The sequence below is a fragment of the Antechinus flavipes genome, chromosome 3, assembly GCF_016432865.1.
Source record: "Antechinus flavipes isolate AdamAnt ecotype Samford, QLD, Australia chromosome 3, AdamAnt_v2, whole genome shotgun sequence".
Classification (NCBI taxonomy): Eukaryota; Metazoa; Chordata; class Mammalia; order Dasyuromorphia; family Dasyuridae; genus Antechinus; species Antechinus flavipes.
The window spans coordinates 611,206,303-611,226,029 of NC_067400.1; the positions used below are offsets into that span (position 1 = coordinate 611,206,303).

At 56.8% G+C, this 19,727-nt stretch overlaps 1 protein-coding gene across 3 annotated transcripts in view; it reads right to left on the minus strand.

Annotated features, from left to right (window-relative positions):
- The window catches only part of AGRN (agrin), a 52,934-nt gene extending 34,912 nt beyond the window's left edge, over positions 1-18,022 (minus strand). The window contains exons 1-2 of one of the 3 annotated variants that reach the window (XM_051988868.1): positions 17,552-18,013; positions 16,541-16,588 (exon numbers count right to left, since the gene is read on the minus strand). In XM_051988868.1, the coding sequence (XP_051844828.1) occupies positions 16,541-16,588; positions 17,552-17,720 (217 nt within the window). In that variant the 5' untranslated portion in view covers positions 17,721-18,013. Of the gene's footprint in view, positions 1-16,540; positions 16,589-17,551 lie in introns of all 3 variants that reach the window. The other 2 variants (XM_051988869.1, XM_051988870.1) reach the window with 2 other exon arrangements.
- Positions 18,023-19,727: the final 1,705 nt, after the last annotated feature.

Here is a 19,727-nt window from a genome sequence, read left to right on the forward strand (position 1 = left end):
TGGGGGTGGGGGGCAACACGCAGGCAGGTCGTGAGAAGCGTGTGAAAAGCGTGTGAGGAGAAGGGAAGGAACAGCGAGAAACTGGGGCAGGAGCAGACGATGCTGGGTTCCAGCCGCAGCCCCAAAAAATGGGAGGAAAAAAATAGCAGCAGCCAAAGTGAGACCGAGCTGCTGCGTCTTTCTCGTCTCCTCCTCCGCCCTCATTCAATGCCCCATGTCCACTGAAGCAAGCAAAGGGAGGAGGCTGGCTGTGTCACCCCTGGAGTCCTAGCCCAGTGACTCTTAATCAGGAAAGAAGAAAGACAGCACGGCTCAGAGAAGGAGGGAGGGAGAGGAAGCTGGGAAGGAAGAAAGGGAGGGAGGGAGGGAAGAAGAAAGGAAAAGACAGAGGCAAAAAGCAATGGAGTATCTGCATCAATAACTCCTTTTCAGACACAGCATAAAGAAAGACGCTCCGCAGTCTTCCAATCGTTTGAGAGAGACAGAGACAGACAAAGATAGAGAGACCAGAGAGATAGGGAGGGGGGGGGGGGTAGGGGAGGAGAAAAGATAAGGAGGAAGGGAAAGAAAAGGGAGGGGAGAAGGGATTAAGATTTATCTCTATCAATGACTCCTTTTGTGTGGGTGGAGAGAGGGTCTCCCGATGTATAATCATTTTATAGAGGTAGAGAGAGAAGAAAGGAGGGTCCCTTAGTGCATAATCATTTTACAGAGGAAACGAGGGAAGGAAAAGGATTCGTTTCTACCCATGATTCCTTTTCAGGGGTAAACAGAGGATCCCCCAACCCATAATCACTTGAGAGAGGAAGCGAGGGAGGGAACAGGATTCATTTCTATCAATGACTTCTTTTGAGGGGATAGAAAGAGGGTCCCCCAATCCATAATCATTTTGCAAAGGAAGAAGGGGAGGGAGGGAGGGAAAGAGAGAAAAAAGGAAGCGTCACATTCATTTCTATCAATGATTCCTTTCCAGGGGGTAGACAGAGGGCCCCCCAATCCACAATCACTTGAGAGAGGGAGCGAGGGAGGGAACAGGATTCATGTCTAGCAATGACTCCTTGGGGTGTGGGGTACAGAGAGGGCTCCCTCCATCCAAGGTCAGGGGATAGAGAGAAGAGGCTGAGCTGGTAAGTCAAAGGAGAAGTCTGGCCTCCTGTGTCTGTCATAAGGATGAATGGTGGTGGAGGGGGGCAAGAGCTGTCAAGAGCCCTTCATTAAAATGTCATTAAGGCCTAGCAATGGGGCAATGCCTAGCTTCCTTCAGGGCTGAGCTCCCGTACCGGCTCCCAGCAGGAAGCTTTGTCTGATCCCCTTAGTTGTCACGCTCTCTTTCCCTCTTCTTCCTAATATAATTTATTACTATTATGACTCGGGGAGGTGGGAGCCAAACGGGTAATTTCAATGATGTGGAGAAATCCCCCTGGAGAAACTCTGTCTCTCCACAGGTCAGCCCTTGCTCTGCAATTTTAGCCTCCGAGAGACTTGTCGGGGGGCATTTACGTGATTGACTCATTGGCTACCCAACTGGTTTGTCAGAGGAAGCCCTTTCCTTGAAACCCGCTCTTCCTGAGCCCGAGGCCGGCTCTCGAGCACCGCCTCCCAAGCGATCACTGAAGAGGCTGCACCGTATGACAGAACGACACTCAAGATCGGGACACACGGGGCCGTATCCCACCACTAACAGGCGGCGTGACCCTGAGCAAGTCACTTACCCCAGCTTCGACTATAACTTGGAAAGAGAGAATGGTTAATAACAAATCCCATTAAAAAAAAAATTCCCATCTTTATAGCGTTCTAAGGTTTCCAGAGCATTTTACAAACAGAACTCCTCAGGGTAGGTGCTATTATCAACCCCAATTTACAGAAGAAATCAAGACTCAGAGATTAAGCCCCAGGTCAACACAGCTGATAAGTCCCCGTGTTAACTTATCTACTTCCAAATAAAATCTCAGCGGGAAGGAGAGGGAGAAGGCTCTGCGTTTGCCTCTGTCGTCCCTGCACACCGTAAGCGCTCGGTGACTGTTTCCTGACCTGGTTTGGCCGGACCACCGGCGGTGACGGGTCCCCGCCGAGGCTTCGGTCTGTCAGTCACGGTGCGGACCAGTGGGGCCCCCGGCTCCAGGCCCTTCCGAGTCACCCAGACAGGCGGAAGGACAGAAGGGAACGGAGAGAACCTCGACCAGTCAGCGGGGGAGCTGAGAGCTGTTCCCTCATTCCAGGGGACGGGGGGTTCGGTCCCAAGGAGGCCACTGGGACCCCGTCATCACGTCATTGGTCCTTCCCCTCGGAACGGGGAGCACAGGACAAGAAATCAGGGGTTGCATCCAGAGAGGGAAACTCTTACCCAAAGTCACAAAGGGCCAAGTATTAGTCACGAGTCATCATTGATCCTGTCAAGATCTTCCTGAGCTCCTACGTGTCCCTTACATTAACTATCTGCCCCCTTTTCAAACTGGGTGGCCTTCATGGCTGATAAACATGTCGTCCATCTTTTTATCAGGGTTACAGATAAAAACAGTAGCCACCCAGGAGCTAAGAACAGACTCCCAGAACCCTCCTCTCTAATCCTCCAAGTTGAATTCAGGCTATTAATGATTCTCCCTGGGTCCAGGCCATTCAGTAGTAGTAAATGCTTCTTTTACATCTGATAAAAACTCTAAACAATAGCTACCCACTGTTTCCACAAGGGAGAGGGAGACGCAGTAATGGGACATTTTCAGTGGAGGAGTGGAAAGAATGTGAGATTTAGAACCAGAGATCTGGGTTCAAATGCTGCCTCCACCTTTACAACCTTACTGAAGTAAGTTACTTCATCAACTTGGGCCTCAGTCTGCACATCTATAAAATGGGAGGTTTGGAGGAGATTCCCTTCAAGGTCCCTTATGGTCCTAGATAAATTGAGGAAATTGGACCAGATGCTTCGTGTTTCCACAACTCTTTGATTCTGTAGTAGGACTCGGACTCTGAGCCCCGTAATCTGGGTCATAAAGGTCAAAAGGGTCCTGGAAGTCACTGAGTCCAACTCCCTCATCTGACAGACAAACCGTGCCCAGGTTACACACCTGGGGAGTGTCTGAGCCGGCCTTTGAATTCAGGTCTTCCGCTTCCAGGCCGCCCGACGCTCTGTCCACTGCGCCACCGGCTGGGACGGCAGAACAAAGCGGGGGAGTGTCCAGGCTAATGGATAATTGGCAGACAGAGGCGGAGGGAGGCGGCCTCCTAACTGGGAGTCTCCCGAGCCCAGGTCCAAGCTGCTTCCTCCCAGGGGAGGCTCTGGAGACATCATCACTTAGAGCGGGAAGGAGGGGCCGGCCGGGACCACTCTCCCACCTGCTGCTCGGGTTCCCAGGCGGCCAAGGCCGGGGGAGGGGGCGCTCCATTAGGGGCCGCAGCTGTTTGGGGCCTTAATAAATGTTTCATTTTCGACAGCGATCATGAATAAGTAACGAACGGCGGCCACAACGGCCGTGAGAACTCCAGCCGCCGCGGCCGTGACGGCTCCCGGGCCCCCCCGGGTGATTGGGAGAATGCCTCCAGAAAGGCAGCAGGGAAACTGCGCTGCCCTCCCGCCCCCGGCCCTTTCGGGCTCTTAATGGGGAGAGGGGGAGAGAAAGGAGGGGGAAGCCTCTCAGAATGCAGACATGAGCCACTGAGGTTGCCATGGCAACTGGCCAGGTCCTGGATGCAGCTCAGAATCCTCAGGGCCCCCCAACACACACACACACACACACACACACACACACCACACACACACACACACACACAACACACACACACACACACTCTCAAAACACACACACACATACACACATTCACACACACACACACTCGCTCACACACTCTTGCTCACACTTACACACACACTCTCTGTCTCATACACACACACATACACACATTCACACACACACACACACTCACACTCTTGCTCACACTTACACACACACTCTCTGTCTCATACACACACACATACACACATTCACACACACTCACTCTCTCATACACACACACATACACACATTCACACACTCTCACACACACACTCTCTCTCATACACACACATACACATATTCACACACTCTCACACACACACTCTCTCTCATACACACACATACACACATTCACATACTCTCACACACACTCACACACTCATACACACATTCACTCACACTCACACTCTTGCTCACACTCACACACACACTCTCACACACACTCTTGCTCACACTCACACACACTCTCACACACACTCTTGCTCACACTTACACACACTCTCTCATACACACACATACACACATTCACACACTCTCTCACACACACTCACACACTCATACACACATTCACTCACACTCACACTCTTGCTCACACTCACACACACACTCTTGCTCACACTCACACACACTCTCACACACACTCTTGCTCACACTTACACACACTCTCTCATACACACACATACACACATTCACACACTCTCTCACACACACTCACACACTCATACACACATTCACTCACACTCACACTCTTGCTCACACACACTCTTGCTCACACTTACACACACTCTCTCTCATACACACACATACACACATTCACACACACTCTCTCACACACACTCACTCATACACACTCGCTCACACTCACACTCTTGCTCACACTCACACACTCTCACACACACTCGCTCACACACACACACTTATACACACATTCACTCACACTCACACTCTTGCTCACACACACTCTTGCTCACACTTACACACACTCTCTCACACACACATACACACATTCACACACACTCTCTCACACACACTCACTCATACACACTCGCTCACACTCACACTCTTGCTCACACTCACACACTCTCACACACACTCGCTCACACACTCTTGCTCACACTTACACACACACACGCTCTCATACACACACACACATACACATACACACACACACACACACACACACACACACTCACACGTCTGCATCCCAGTCTCAAACCATGTCCCAGCCCTGACCCAGAGACATGCAGCCACAATCCCTAAGTCTCCCAACTTCAGGGAAGAGTGAGGGAGCCAGGGCCCTGGTCTCTGAAGTCCTCCCCCCCTGAGGTTTTGGGGGCTTGGACAGCGGTCACTCCCACATCCTGATGTGACTCGGGGCTCAAGGAACAGTAAGCATGAATGACTACATTCCCAGGCAAGTCCCTGAGCCTCAGTTCCCTCATTTATAAAATAAGGGGATGAAGTCAGACCAGATGATCCCTAAGGTCCGTTCCAGTTCTTTGTCTAAGTTCCCTTGACTCAGGAACAGCGGGTGCCGTGTGACCTTGGGTGAGACCCTTTATGCCTCCAGGACTCAGTTTCTCCAACTACAAAATGGGATTTAATCACCTCTGGTGTGAGGAGAGCCACTGGCAAGCCTCAGACTGCTTGAACAACCCAAGTTGTATCATCCTCATCTCCAGCAGCAGCATCACCATAGGGCTGGGGGGAGGGGGGGAGGAAATGACCATCAGGTGCCCCGTGTCCTTATTTGGGGGTCACCACTTTTGTGAGGCTGGGGTCACTCTCAGGGACTTGGGTCCTCGCTGAGGAACATTCCACTCTTTTCTGACTCTCCATCTCACTATGTGGGGTTTTCTTGGCAGAGATACTAGAATAATTTGCCATTTCCTTCTCTGGTTCATTTTACAGATGAGGAAACTGAGGCACAGAGGGTTATGAGACTCCTGGGATGGCAGAGCTGGTAAATAGCTGAGGCCGGACTCGAAGTCACCGAGTTGAGTGTTCCGGACTCCGGGCTGGGCCGTCTACTCCCGCCACCCAGTTGCCCCGTCCTGGCCCAGATGGTCACTACCTAAGTGACCTTAGGTGAGTGGTCCTCATCCTCTGGACCTCGGTTTCCCCAGAAAGAAACGAGCAGGTTGAGCTGGATCTCCTCTGCGGCCCCTTCCAGCCCTCTGAGCTGCGATTCTCTGGCCTGTCCCCCGGAGCGACTCCGCGGCCCCCTCGCGCCCCCCCTCGCCCGCTTCCCACTCGCTTCTAATCTTCCTCAGCGCGCGCTCCCTCCCTCCATCATTCCCGGCGTCTGAAGCCTCCTTCGAGGTGCTGGAGGCGGTGTGGGCTGCTTTTTATAGCCTGGCCCTGAGAGTGTGATATTCCACTCCCCACCTTTTCTCATTATTTTCCTAAAGGAAAGGGTGGGGGAGGGAGCCACTCCGGGACTCAGTCACTGTCCAGCACGGGGAGGGGAGGGCAGGGGGAGAGGGGAGGGGAAGGGAAGGGGAAAGGGGATGAGGAGCTCAAGCCCCGCAGACAAAGCAGCAGCGAGTGTGTGTGAGAGAGAGCGTGTGTGAGTGTGTGTGAGTGTGTGTGAGTGTGTGAGTGTGTGTGAGAGAGCGTGTGAGAGAGAGAATGTGTGTGTGTGAGTGTGTGTGTGAGAGAGCGTGTGTGAGTGTGTGAGTGTGTGTGTGTGAGAGAGTGTGTGAGTGTGAGAGTGTGTGTGTGTGAGTGTGTGAGTGTGTGTGAGTGTGAGAGTGTGTGTGAGTGTGAGGATGTGAGAGAGAGCGTGTGTGTGTGTGAGTGAGAGTGTGTGTGAGAGCGTGTGTGAGTGTGTGTGAGAGTGTGAGTGTGAGTGTGTGAGTGTGTGTGTGAGTGTGTGTGAGAGAGAGCATGTGTGTGTGAGAGTGTGAGTGTGTGTGAGAGAGTGTGTGTGAGTGTGTGTGAGTGTGTGAGTGTGTGAGTGTGAGGGTGAGAGTGTGTGTGAGTGTGAGTGTGAGTGTGTGTGAGTGTGAGTGTGAGTGTGTGAGGGTGAGAGTGTGTGTGTGAGTGTGAGTGTGTGTGTGTGTGTGTGTGTGTGTGTGAGTGTGTGTGAGTGTGTGAGTGTGAGGGTGTGTGCGAGCACTGGGACGGTGGCTTGTGTGTCCGTGGACGGCCGGGTGCACCATCTGTGTGAGGAAGTGTGACACTCTGGAGCCTGCGGGTGGTGGGCGTGGGCGTCCGTGTGGCTGCATGGGCGTCCGCCTGAGTCGTGGCTGTGAGATCCTCCCCACGGGCGTCAGCGTGTCTAAGCGACGCCGCATTTGACCTCGTCCCTGTTTCCCTGGGTCTCTGTGTACCAGAATATCCTGTGGATATTTTTGGGCCAGTCCTCGTGTGGCGATCTGTCCTTTTGTGTGATTCGGACTGGGGGGTGGGGGGTGGAAGGACAGAGATTAGGGCCCTCAGTCAGGCTGTCCCCCGCCTTGGCCTCTGCCCCCAGCTGGAGGGGGAGCACGCTGTCAACTGTGGATCACAGCCTTTCCTTCCAGAAGGGGGGCACTAGGATCAGGGTCCCAGCCCTCCAGAAGGGGGGCACTGGGATCAGGGTCCCAGCCCTCCAGAAGGGGGGCACTGGGATCAGGGTCCCAGCCCTCCAGAAGGGGGGCACTGGGATCGAGGTCACAGCCTTTCCTTCCAGAGGGGGAGCACAAGGATCGGGGTCCCAGCCCTCCAGAAGGGGGGCACTGGGATCAGGGTCCCAGCCCTCCAGAAGGGGGGCACTGGGATCAGGGTCACAGCCTTTCCTTCCAGAAGGGGGGGCACTGGGATTGGGGTCACAGACTTTCCTTCCAGATGGGGGGCACTGGGATCGGGGTCACAGCCCTCCAGAAGGGGAGCACTGGGATCGGGGTCACAGACTTTCCTTCCAGAAGGGGGGCACTGGGATCGGGCATTCACATTAAGCTCAAATGTATGTCTGGCCTAGGTACGGCATGTGCTGTGTGCTCGTGTGTACGTCTGCGTGGCGCAGTCTGTGTGCATGTGTTTGTGCGTGTTACGCTGTGTGTGCATGTATACACATGCATGTGTGTGTCCAGTGCGTTGCGTGTGTGGGTGTACATGTGTGCGTGCCGTGTGTGTGTGTGTCACGCTTTGAGGACACAGATCTCTGCTCTCCTCTAACTGGCAGGTAGGTGCTATTTCCCTCCAAACAGAGAAGAAACCTGGGGTACGGAACCCGGCCCATAACCCCAGCCCAGAGCTTATCTCCAGGCCCAGCCTAGCTGGTCCCGCCCAGAAGGCAGCATTCCTCACTACTCCTCTTAGAAACCAGAAGGGGGGGGGGGGGCAGTCAGGGGCCTTTTCCAGAGAAGCTTCCTGGCCCTCCCTCCCGGGCCCTTCCCACCATACGCAAGCCCAACCGGGCCGATGGATGCTCCCAGAAGCACCTCCCTGGCCTCCCCTACAAGGGAGCCAGGAGAGACGGGGAATGGGGAGGGGCACGGCTGAGCTCACGAGTCGGAGATCTAGGGCTGGGGAAGGGCCCGCTGCCCGCCCCCCACCTTATACTGACGCCTAAGACTCCCTTGGACACAGAGGAAGGCGGCCGCTGGTTGGGACTGAGCCGAGGCGGGGCTTTTTCTCTCCCTGCCATCTATATGTGGGATAGCATCATGGATTAGGGATAAAAAGACCCAGATTCAAATGGAAATGGGACACATGACAATGGCCTGCTCACAGCCTCTCCCCAAAGCTCTCCCCTCCTCCCCCAGCCCAGGGTTGCCATGGGGACAACCCAGCGGTCAAAGGGGATGTAAGGAGGAATGGCATAAAGGGAGAATGCCTCCCCAGCTCAAGAAGCACCACTGGCTCCCTATTACTTAGCTTACCCCTGAAAACCCTTCACAGCCTACGGGACTCCAGCCTCCCTTTCCAGGCCGGCTTCGCATTATCCACCCGCCGCCCATATCCCCTCCATCTCAGCCAAACCAGCTCCCGCTGCCGTTCCCCACACTGCTCGGGTTCAGCCCCTCGGAGCCCGGCCGTCCTTCAGGGCTCAGCTGAAGCTTTTCTGAGGCTCCAGTTTTAAGGGCTCTTTCCCTCCTCAGATTGTCTCCCATATATTTAGCCATTTACATATTCCAGTAAAACTCAACGAACATTACGAAGCCGCAGCTGCGTGTCAGGCCCTGTGCTGGGGAAGGAAAGGCAGAAATGAGACAGCCTCCGGCCTCCCCTCCGAGAGCTTACGCTTTCCTGGCAGGGAGGACATCTAGGCAGAAAACGAAAGGAAAACATGTCTGAAGGAGAGGTTCCGGCAACCTGCCAGGTTGGAGGGTGAAATCAGGACGGGCTGCCCGGAGGAGGGAGCGTGTGAGCCGAGCTCAGAAGGAAGCTGACCCTGAGGTAAGAAAGCCCTCCCTGAAAGGCCTTACAGACCGGAGGTTCATGCGGAACACGAGGGTCATGAAATTACGATTTATCCTGAGTCGATGTTTGATTGGCTACGTGTTGTACATACCTGTAGGCGCAGGGTCACCTAGAAACTTTCTCAGGTGAAAAGGAATCATGGGTGGAAAGAGTTTAAGACGCCCAGACGATCAATGCTAAGGGACAGAGGGCAGGGACCAAAAGTCGTGTCCGCGGCCGGCCGGAGAGCCAGCTGGGAAGGAACATGAGGGAGAAGGGGGCCAGGCCACAAGGGGATTTAACTCTAAACAGCAAACTTTGTATTGGATCCAAGGGTCATCTACCAAGGAAGGGGTGACACGGTCACAAGTGTGCATCAGGAATAACATTGGAGGGCAGCTTGGTGGCGCAGTGGTTAGAGCACCAGCCCTGAAGTCAGGAGGACCAGAGTTCAAATCTGACCTCAGACACTTAACACCTCCTAGCTGTGTGACCCTGGGCAAGTCACTTAACTCTAATTGCCTCAGGAAGGGGAAAGGAATAACAATGGATTGATAAAGAGATACTTGAGGCCAGATTTTGCCATAATTCCTGTAGGAACAGGGCTTAAGAGGAAAGATGATAATGAGCTCTGTGAAAAGAGGAAAGGAGGTCCATGGGAAATACAAAGAATCGCCAAGCCTTGGCAAGGGACAGGGCCTGACAATGAGCATGAGGAAGAGGGGGAGAGCTTGTTAACTTGGGTGATGATGGCAGGACCCATAATAGAGATAGGAAGAAGAGGGCTTAAGAGGAAAGATGATAATTAACTCTGTTTGGGACCCGTGTTTGAGATGGGCTTTAGAGGAAGCTCTCTGCTTCTGACCCAACAGCAAGACCCCTGGCTTCCTCCCCCCGTCCCGGGGCAGAGAGAAAGAAGGGGAGGATGCCCGTCTATCATTTAGAAAGGCAACTGAGGCTGGAGAGAGAATGATCTGGGGGTCACAGGTGTAGCAGGGAGAAATCCCACGTGGCAGCCAACCAGATCACCCACACAAAATGAACAGAGATCAGTGGGCCTGATCCCCAGCTCACGCCCAAGGTCGGGTAGTGGAACAAGAATGAGAGTGATCTGGAAAAGGAGCCACCAGACAGACAGGAAGAGAACCAAGAGAAAGCAGGCCGCCGAAAGTTCAGGGAGAAGAAACCTGAAAGGGAACTTCCTTCCCCTGCTTCCACGGGCAAGCAGAGCAGCTGCTCTGCGGAAGTCAAGGATGACGAGCCCACCGGAAGGTCATGGGATCTGGTGATCAAGAGCTCACCGGGCTCTCCAGAAAGGTCGGTTCTCAGTGATAGGTGAAGTAAACGATCGGGGCTGAGAAGAGACAGGAAGGGGACACGGGGAGTGCAGAGCGCTTTTCCCAGGTGTCCGGCTGGGAAAAGGAGGAGAAATAGAGGGGCAGAAGAAGAGGGAAAGATGGCAGGCTCATGGGAAAGTTCGTAAGGGGGAAGAATAGAGGGAAGGAGCGAGAGCACAGAAAACTTAAAATCAGGGAGAGGAGAGGCTCAAAGGAGCAACTCCCAGCAGGCTCAGAAGGAGATCAAGAATTCACGCACCTGGAGGTAGGCAGGAGAGTTGGGGAACTTCCATGTCCAACATAAGTCCCAACAGCCCGTCTCTACTCCCCAGGGCCAAAGCCAGCCCTTCATACCCAGGCGGCACTTAATAAGTGCTTGTTGGATTGGATTGGATTGGGCAGAGTCACTTAGTTCAATCAAGACTCCATGCCCGAGGGCAAAGCTGGTACTAGTGATGGGCCTTTGGGGAATAATCAGAGAAACTCGGTTTCCTGATCCTGCCAGAGCGAGCCACCCACACAAGCCCCGTGGGACCCAGGAAGCCGAGGGAGTGCGGGGAGCGGGCCGAGCAGGACCGCAAGGAATCCTGGTATCGCTGGATCCTAGGTCTAGAGCCAAAAGGGACCTCAGAGCTAGTTGGACCTCGGCCACCTGGACCAAGCCCGTCATTCACAGGCAGGAAGCTGAGGCCGGGAAGTTAAGCGACGTGCCCATGGTCACACAGGCCCCGGATTTCAGTGCAGGCTCCCTGACTTCAAATCCAGAGCTGCCGAGTCTCAGACAAAGTCACTCCCAAATCTCCAAATCAGTCCCAGAAGCCTCTGAGAACACGGAGCCCCTCCACCCCCCCTCCCCGAGCAGCTTCCCCTCTGGCGTAGGGCCAAACTCCACACTCATGTTTCAGCTACAATCCTGCATTTTACAGATCAGCCACAGGGTCAAAGTCATAAAAACCAAGGTCGGAATCGGAACTCGGGCCCTCTGACCTCCAAGGCTCTTTCTCACTGTGTCACACAACCTCTCCCAAACCATCCTGAACTCTTCTTGGTGGCAACTCCCCAAGAGCAGGGTCTGTGCCCCACTTCTACCCTGGCCTTCTCCACAGAGTAGCAAAGCCCAGGCCCAGGTGGGGAGACTCTCCCCCCATGGGCCAGACAGCAATAGAAAGTGCTTCATCGGGTACCCACCCGGAGGCAACGGAGCTTTGTTGCTCGGCTGCCTTGGGTTATATCCCCCTCCTCGTGAGCCCAGCTGGGGTTTTCTTAGCTAGAGTGGGCCGCCATTTCCTTCTCCGGCTCATCTGACAGATCAGGAAACTGAGGCAAACCAGGTGAAGTGACTTGCCCAGAGTAAACAACTAGGGAGTCTCTGAGGCCAGATTTGAACTCAAGAAGTTCCTGAATCCCGCCCAGAACTCTGAGCTGTCCCGGAGGAAAGAAAGAATGACCGTGGGAAGCCAGAGAAGCGCAGGAAGATGTGTGTGAACAGATGCAAACTAAAGCAAGAAGGAAACAATTTCCATACAGCCTGCAACAATGTTGCGGGAGGAGGAGAACCGCAACAAAATGGAAACAGGAGCTAGAAACCACAAGCAGAGGCCTGTCTGACCACAGGGCCGCCCTGTTCTTTGCAGATGGGGAGCCCAGAGACGACGGCGGGCAGGGGTTCGGGGAGGAGAGGAGGGGATGGTTCCTCCCTCCCCCTTCCTTCTTCGTTGTCACATGGGATGACTGCCTGAGAGGAGGCGGGAAGAATATATTGGGAAATGAAGGTGATGTCGGGACAAAGGAGATATCAATAATCTTTTAGAAGACTGACAGGTTTAAAAGGAGAGAGGGAGGGAGGCAGTTCGAGGAGGGGGGAAGAAGAAAGAAAAAGAGGTTGGGGGAGGGAGCCCCCACCCACACCCCTGTCTGTCAAGGTTCCTCTCCAGGAACCCAGTCCCTGTTCTGGGGAGGGGAGGGGAGGAGAAGGGGAAACAGGTTGGGAAGCTCCAAGGGCGGCTCTTGGCTCAGCCCCCTCCGCCCTCTGTCCCACGATCCCGAAGACACACGTTGAAGCCGAGGCAGAGACTGCAGCGGTGACTCGGGCTACCTGGACCGGGCCGACCCTCGCTGCCTCAGAGCATCTCCCGTGACCCCCACTGGGTCCCAGAGGAGGATTTTTCCTCTCCCAATAGCATCTGCCAAGCCCTGGGTCCCTCTGACCCATTAAGACAGTGATTGAGAAGGGAGGGGGGGTGCCACAGGAGTGACATTAAGAACCTGAAAAATCAGCATGAAGGTCTTTGTGTCCGCGGGGGTGGGGAAGAGGAGAGAGGGGGGCTGGCAGAGGAAGATGAGGGCCTCCAAAAGGGGCCTTCCTTAAACAGAGCTACCGAGTGAAGGAAGGGCAGACTCACTCGGGGAGATGGGGATGTCACAGGGAAGCAGAGAGGAGCTCAGAAAAGAAAAAAGGGGCTCAGAAGGAGAAGCGGGGGCTTCTAAGGGAGGGACGAGGGCTGATCGGGGACAAATGAGGGCTCAATGAACGAGGCTCGGGGGTTAGAGAGGAGGGAACTAATTCATTCATTGGACAAGCATCTAGGTGCTTTCTCAGGCCAGTGATGTATCCATGGGAACTCTCCGTACAGTAGCGAGGAGGGGGACTGCCAGCAGTCATGCATCTGGGGGAGGCAGGATTACAGTCCAGTGCCCCAGCGAGGAGCCTCCCACCTGCCAGCCTCCCACACGAGCTCCCCGGCCTCGGGAATGATCAAATCAGAGCCCTGAGCTAACCCTCCCCGCTCCTTCCCCCCTCCCGATGTTCCTATCTATAGGTCACTTGGTCTGTGGAAACTACCCGGGCTAATTAAGTTAAGATCATTAATTAAGCAGTCAGTGGAGTCCCAGCTCTGTCCTCCAGAGCTGAGGAAGGGTGGGAGGAAAGATCAAGAAAGGGTCATGGGGGAAGACCTGAAACCGGCTTCAAAGGTAGCCCCAGAGGCCAGAGCCGGGGGGGGGGGGGGCAGACAGCAGCCGGGGGGCCCGGGGTGGCTCCGCCACAGGGAGCCCCCCCGGGATCACATACAGCACGGCTGCACTCACATGTGACAAACCAAGAAGAGCTACAACAGACAATGAGTCAGCCACATGGCCCACTGAGAGAATTTGGGTGGGGGGCCTGAGTTCAGACTCCCAGACCTCTAAAGGTCTTTGCTATCTCTGTGGGTCTTGCAGAGTCCCCGGCCCCCAAGGCAGGAAAAGGGGAGACTCCCACAGAGCCCAGCGTTTACGGCTCAGAGCCCCTTCCTCCAGGAAGCCAGGACAAGCCTTCTGGGAGATAGCCAGCTTTCCCGGGCAACTCCAGCACTTGCGCTCATGGCCGCCCTTAATGATATACTGTCTTCTCGCCTGTCACTCCCATGCTCCCTGTGGACGCATCCTGTCTCCCCAGACAGGCTTCCCATTCCCCTTGGGTAGGGCCTCTGTCTTCTTCTCCTTCTCTCCCTGAAGTCAGGGCTGGCCCCCCTTTCATTCAGGCCTGCTGAAGCAGTGGGGGGCAGTGGTTAGGGCACCGAATTTAGAGTCAGGGGAGCCTTGGTGTGAATAGTGCTAAATAGCAATGGCTCACATTTATAGAACACACAACAATCATGGGAAAGATGTGCTACTATTATCCCCACTTTACAGATGGGTAAACTGAGGCAGAAAGGACTTACTAGTAAATACTGGAGTCTGGATTTGAATTCAGGACTCCCTGATTCTGAGTCCAGGATAACCTAGCTCTGGCCAGCTTCTGACCCCCAAGCAAATCACTTAACTGCTCTTGGGCCTATTTCTTTAATCAATCAAAAAGCATTTATTAAGATCCCACTAAGGGCCACTGAACAGGTAGACAAAGAGCCTGGCTCTCATTTTTCTGAGTTTGAATCTGGTTTTAGACACTTCCCAGCTGTGTGATCCAAGGCATTGCTTGCCTCAGTTTCTCCACCTGCCGAACAACCTGGAGAAGGAAAGGCAAACCACTCCAGTGTCTCTGCCAAGAAAACCCCAAATGGGTCATGACTGAAGTGACTCAGCAATAACTATGGGTCACACATCTCATTAGGCCTGAGGGTCTAAATACAGACAACGAAAACAGTCCCTACTTGCTTATTATTGGAGGAGACGAACAACATATAATGTTTCTTCACCTATCTCCAAGAGAGCTTCCAACTCCCTATCTATGACCTCATGCTCCCTAGGTCACTTTACCTTTATGAGCCTCAGTTTCTCCATCTGTAAAATGGAAAGGTTGGACTAGAACTCTAGGGTCAGAGGCCAAGCTAAAGAGGAGCTGAGAAATCAGCTGGTACCAAACTCTCTCCCACCATTTTACCAGTGAAAGAACCAGAATGTCAACTCACCCAAGACAAGTGAGTGAGAGGGGATTTGAACCCAAAACCTCTAAGTCCTGTTCCCTCCCCATTAAGCTAATCCTATAATCTTCCTCCTCCAATTTTACTAAACTTGGCAGAAAAGCCCCATTCCATTATGGGAAAGGTCTCCCCGATTCCCCTGTGGGCAGGGCAGAGAACTGGGAGCAGAGGTCAGGGCCTGGGCGGGGCTGAAGACGGGAACAAGGGCCTCGGGGCTGCAGAGACCTGAACATCTGTCTCCTCAACAGCTGGGAGCCTCCCTCCCCATCAGCCTAAAAGGTCTCCATTCTTCCCTGACTCACATTAGCTCAATTACAGTCGGGAAAGCTGAAGGGACAATGGCCCCACTCACTCAGATGGATTTTGGGGAGGGGAGAGAGGAAGAGACGGAGCAGAGGAGTCTGGGATACTCCCTCAGGCCCATGGGGTTCCTCCCTCAAAGGGGACAGGATTGGGGTCCCAGAGCTGGCCTGGGCAGGGCAGAATGGCAGATGACGGGCAGGGAGGCAAGCACCCCATCCCTCGGTCCCCACAGAGTTTCTGCTCTAGAAGTTTGCAGTAAGAGGAAGCGACTCTTGGGTTAGCTTCTAGACCCGCAGCAGCAGGAATGCTAATTAACGAGGTTAGTGCTAATTAATGAGGCTCAGGAACATGGGGAGGGAGGGGCAGGCAGCCTCCAGAATCCCGGCACCCAGAAGGCCCGGCTGAGGCCTTCGCCAGCAGGATCCCTATACCAGGACTTGACAAGAGGGGACCCCCGAGCTTCTGTCCCCCCAAAATGGGTTCAAGCCCTCGGTCACAATTGCTACCGACCAGGCCTCCCTACTCATATGGGATAAGTCCATCGGACTATTCCTGGAAGGACCTCCTGGCTAGCCAGCCCCCGCCACAGACACACACCCCAGAGGGAATTCAGACATTCACGTCTGCCAGGTACTGCCCCAGCATCCCCTCCCCTCTGGCTTCTGTCACTCAATCAACAAGCATTTATTAAACACCTACTCCATCCCAGGCCAATGCTGAGCTGGCTTGTCCTCCCTGGACCCCCGAGGGCCGCCTGGGAAGACCTCAGCAGGTGCCCCCCCAGAGCCCTCCACTCTAGGTCGTAAGCCAAGACTAGGGCTCTGACCCCACACCATGGAACAGCCCATCCCTAAAGCTTCTCTTCCCTGCCCAGCAAAGAGAAGCTTCTCTCCTGAACAAGACTTCAAAGGCGCCCCAAAGGCGGGCAAGACTCTAGTCACCATAAAGAAGTGGGCTTCGTACACACACACACACACACACACACACACACACACACACACACACACAGTGGTTACTGACTGGGTCGGAACCAGTCCCCTGGCGGAAGGGGGGCGCTACGTGGCTGACCTCGGAGCACAGTCCCCCAGCCCGATCACGATAACTGGGGCCTGACCCCTCGGCGCAAACATCCCGCCCCACCCCGGAAGACACTGACCTCCACCTGTGACCCTCCTGCCACCGCCTCCCAAACAAACAAAACTCTCCAAGCAGTTGACTCCCCACCTTGGGCTACCCACAAAGCCAATCGTCCGGAGGCTGACCCCTGGACACGGCTGCCCGTGAATGACCCTGGAGGCTCCGGCCTCACACGAATGACCCCAGAGGGCTCTGGCCCCACACTCACCATCTGGAGGCGTCGGGGGCGGCTGCGTGAAATGATTCCCAGGTTTGTCTGAAAGGAGAGAAAGGATACAGGTGTTAGAGGAAGAGTCCACTGTCTCCTGACCCCAGCGGCCATTATTCTGGGCTCTTCACGACCAGCTCAACCCTCTCCCTCCCTCCCCCTCCTGGACGCTTGCACATCAGATTCTATCCCAAACCCCCCCAGGAAGCTGCCCATCCACAGACAGTGAGACTGGGGGGCACCCCACCACGGCAGACAGCTCCCGACTCTCAATTCTCCCAAGTCTTGGGCCTTAGGAAAACAGCCGGCCCTCCCCCCACAGAGAAGGCCGGAGGAGAGCCCAGAAAGAGAGAGTGGGGAAGGGGAGGGAAGGTAGAACCCAGGAGAGCCCGTTCCTGCCCTCCGGCCAGTGACCACAGAACTGAGGCTTGATATGAATAAGCTGGAAAAGTGGACGGGGCTGTCAGCCTGGAGCTCAAGGAAAAGCTCCCCATCCCAGGGACTTGGGGGAGGAGGGCTTTAGAGGAAGCTCTCTGCTTCTGGCCCAACAGCAAGACCCCTGGCTTCCTCCCCCCCTCCCGGGGCAGAGAGAAAGAAGGGGAGGGAAGCTGGGGACCCTCACCGCGCCACCATGTGCATGATGGCACATCCCCCTCTCCCTCCCCCTCCCAAGTGTCCAGGGCCAGCCCTTTCACCCCAAAGGCTGGAGAGCAGCCCACCGAGGACGTCTGGGAGTCCATCCTGCGCGAGGGCAAGGGGCACGGCCTACGAAGGACGACCCCCTCGCTAACATAAGCCTGCTGCAAGGACCTGGGGTCCACAGCCCGGGGGACAGATCAGGGTTGCCCTGCGTTGAGGGCTGGCTGCCTGGGACGCCCACATCCAAAGCTAAGCCGGCCCACTCTGATCCCCTGCCAATTTCTTGTGCCTTCTCCCCTCCCTGTGGAAGCGGGGAGCAGGTCAGAGGGCGCAGGCCGGGAGACGCTGGGAAGGGGGGGCCGAGACACCTACAGTTGTTGAGGAAGAGGAGAACGGCGAAGCCCAGCGTGGAGGTGGCCAGGAGGATGAGGCAGATGTTACAGGGGATCATGAAGTAGCGGACGACCAGGGAGACCTTGTGCTGATACAGCTGGTCCCGATCCAGGGCCGAGGACATCGCGGGGTACTGGCAGGCGGTCATGGCCCTGGCCCTGGGCCCCGCCACGGCAGCCACGCCCCCTCGGGGGCCCCCGGGAGGGGTCACGCCCAAAGCCCGAGCTGCCCCGCGCCGGAGAAGGGGGACGCAGCTCCCCCCATCGTGAAATTCCCAAGAAGTTGCTTGCAGTCCGGAACGGGAGAGGAGAACGGGAAGGAGCAGGGCCGGTGGAGGGGCGGGGATCAAAAATCCCCCATCACCTCCCGAGGACAGTCAGAGGAGCTGGAGGTGGGGGCGGCACAGAAGGGTCGGCTCCTGGCAGCGGTTCCTCTCGCTCTCCTCCGAAAGGGAAGAGCCCCGACCGCCTCTGCTGCGCCCAACTTGGAGCCCCCCAGGCCCCCTCCCTGGGCTTAATTATAATCCCAACGCTGGGGGGAGGGGGAATCCTTCCCAAAGCCAAAGCCTCCCCCAGCGCTCCGAGGGAGACCGGGCCGGAGGTGGGAGGGTCACCCCTGCCCTCTAGAGCCGCAGCGGCAGCGGCCGGACATCCCCGATGCTCCGCGGGCACTCTCGGGGCCCCCTGCCGGCCCTCACAGCAGCTCCCCGAGGCTCCGGCTCAGCAGCAAGCCCACCTGGGGCCTTTCCACGCCCCATCGCCTGCCCCGCCCAGGCTGGGGCCACCGGCTGCTCCTCCCCTGGGGGCCGGCCCCCCTCCTCATGCTGCTGGGACCCCGGCTCCCAGATGGAGTCCTCCCGCCGGGGTCCCGCCCAGCCTTCACTGTCTCCGAGAGCGGCCCCCCTTTCCTCCTCGCTGGGGGCTCCGGGAGCCCCCAAGGGCTCTCTTCGGCTCAGCCGCTGCCAGCCCCTCTCCGGTGGCAGGTCCCCGCTCCCTCCCCGCGGACGGGCGGCTCTGGAAGCTGGCGGCCGCCGGGGACGACGGAGACGGTGCTGCAAGAGGCCGGCCCGCAGCCGGAGCGGACAGGCAGGAAGACGCGGGGATGGAGCGCGCAGAGGAGGAAGGTCGGCGGGCTTCGGCAGAGACGGCGGCACAGCCCGCGCTCGCCTGCCTCCTGCCCGGAGCTCCCAGCCTCCTCCTGGCCGGAGCTCCCAGCCTCCTCCTGGCCAGCCTCAGTGCTGGGGGCGGCGGCGGCGGGAGGGAGCCGAGCGCGGCGGAGGAAGCTCGAGGAGGGAGCGCGAGGGCCCCCAGCGAGGCCGGCCGGCAGCGGGGAGGGGGAGCGCAGAAACAAAGGAAGGTGTCTCGGGGGAGCCCTCCCGCCGTCCTGGGGGAGCCCTCAGCCCGCGAGAGCAGGCGAGCAACAAGGAGCGAGCGGCGAGGGAGGGCAGGGCGGGAGTGACACGGAGCGGGCGGGTGGGCGGGAGCACACAAAAGGAGCAGGAGGCTGGGGGGGTGGGGACAAGCCTGGGATTGGGCTGGGGGGGCCAGGTGGGAGCAGGGACGGGGCAGGGAGGGGCCCAGCGCAGAGGCGGCGGTGGGGGGGGGGCGGGGGGAGGCGCCGCATCTACATGTGGGGGCGGGGCGGGGAGCCCGATTCTCCCGGCACAAAAATGTTGGGGGACGACCCCTGGCTCTGTGTGTCCGTGTGGCTGACTGTCAGGGCGTGTCTGTGACAAGATCCGCGCTATCGGTGTGTTGGGTACGTATGTCTGGGGGTGTGAGTGTGAGCCTACATGTGTCCACACGCATGTGAGCCAGTCTCAGAGCGGGCTGGGCTCTCGGTGTGCACGGACGGGTCACCCGCTTTGGGCGAAGGCCGAGTGCGCCCCCAGTGTGCCCGGGCCAGAGGCACCGGCCGTCCCACTAACCGTCCCCCCGGCCGACCCCGTGCTCCGCTGGGTCACTGGGGGGTTCTGCACGTCAGTGCCCCCGTGTGTCAGGGAGCTCCCGAGTGTGAGCGCTGAGGGAGGAGAGGCGGGCGCCTGTCAAAGGGATGCAGCTGTGGCTCACCCCAGTGTCAGCAGGGTCACCGGCCTCCCCGCCCGCGGGGTGAGCGTAGGAGCAGGGGGCGCGGGGGTGGAGCAGCGTCAGGAGCA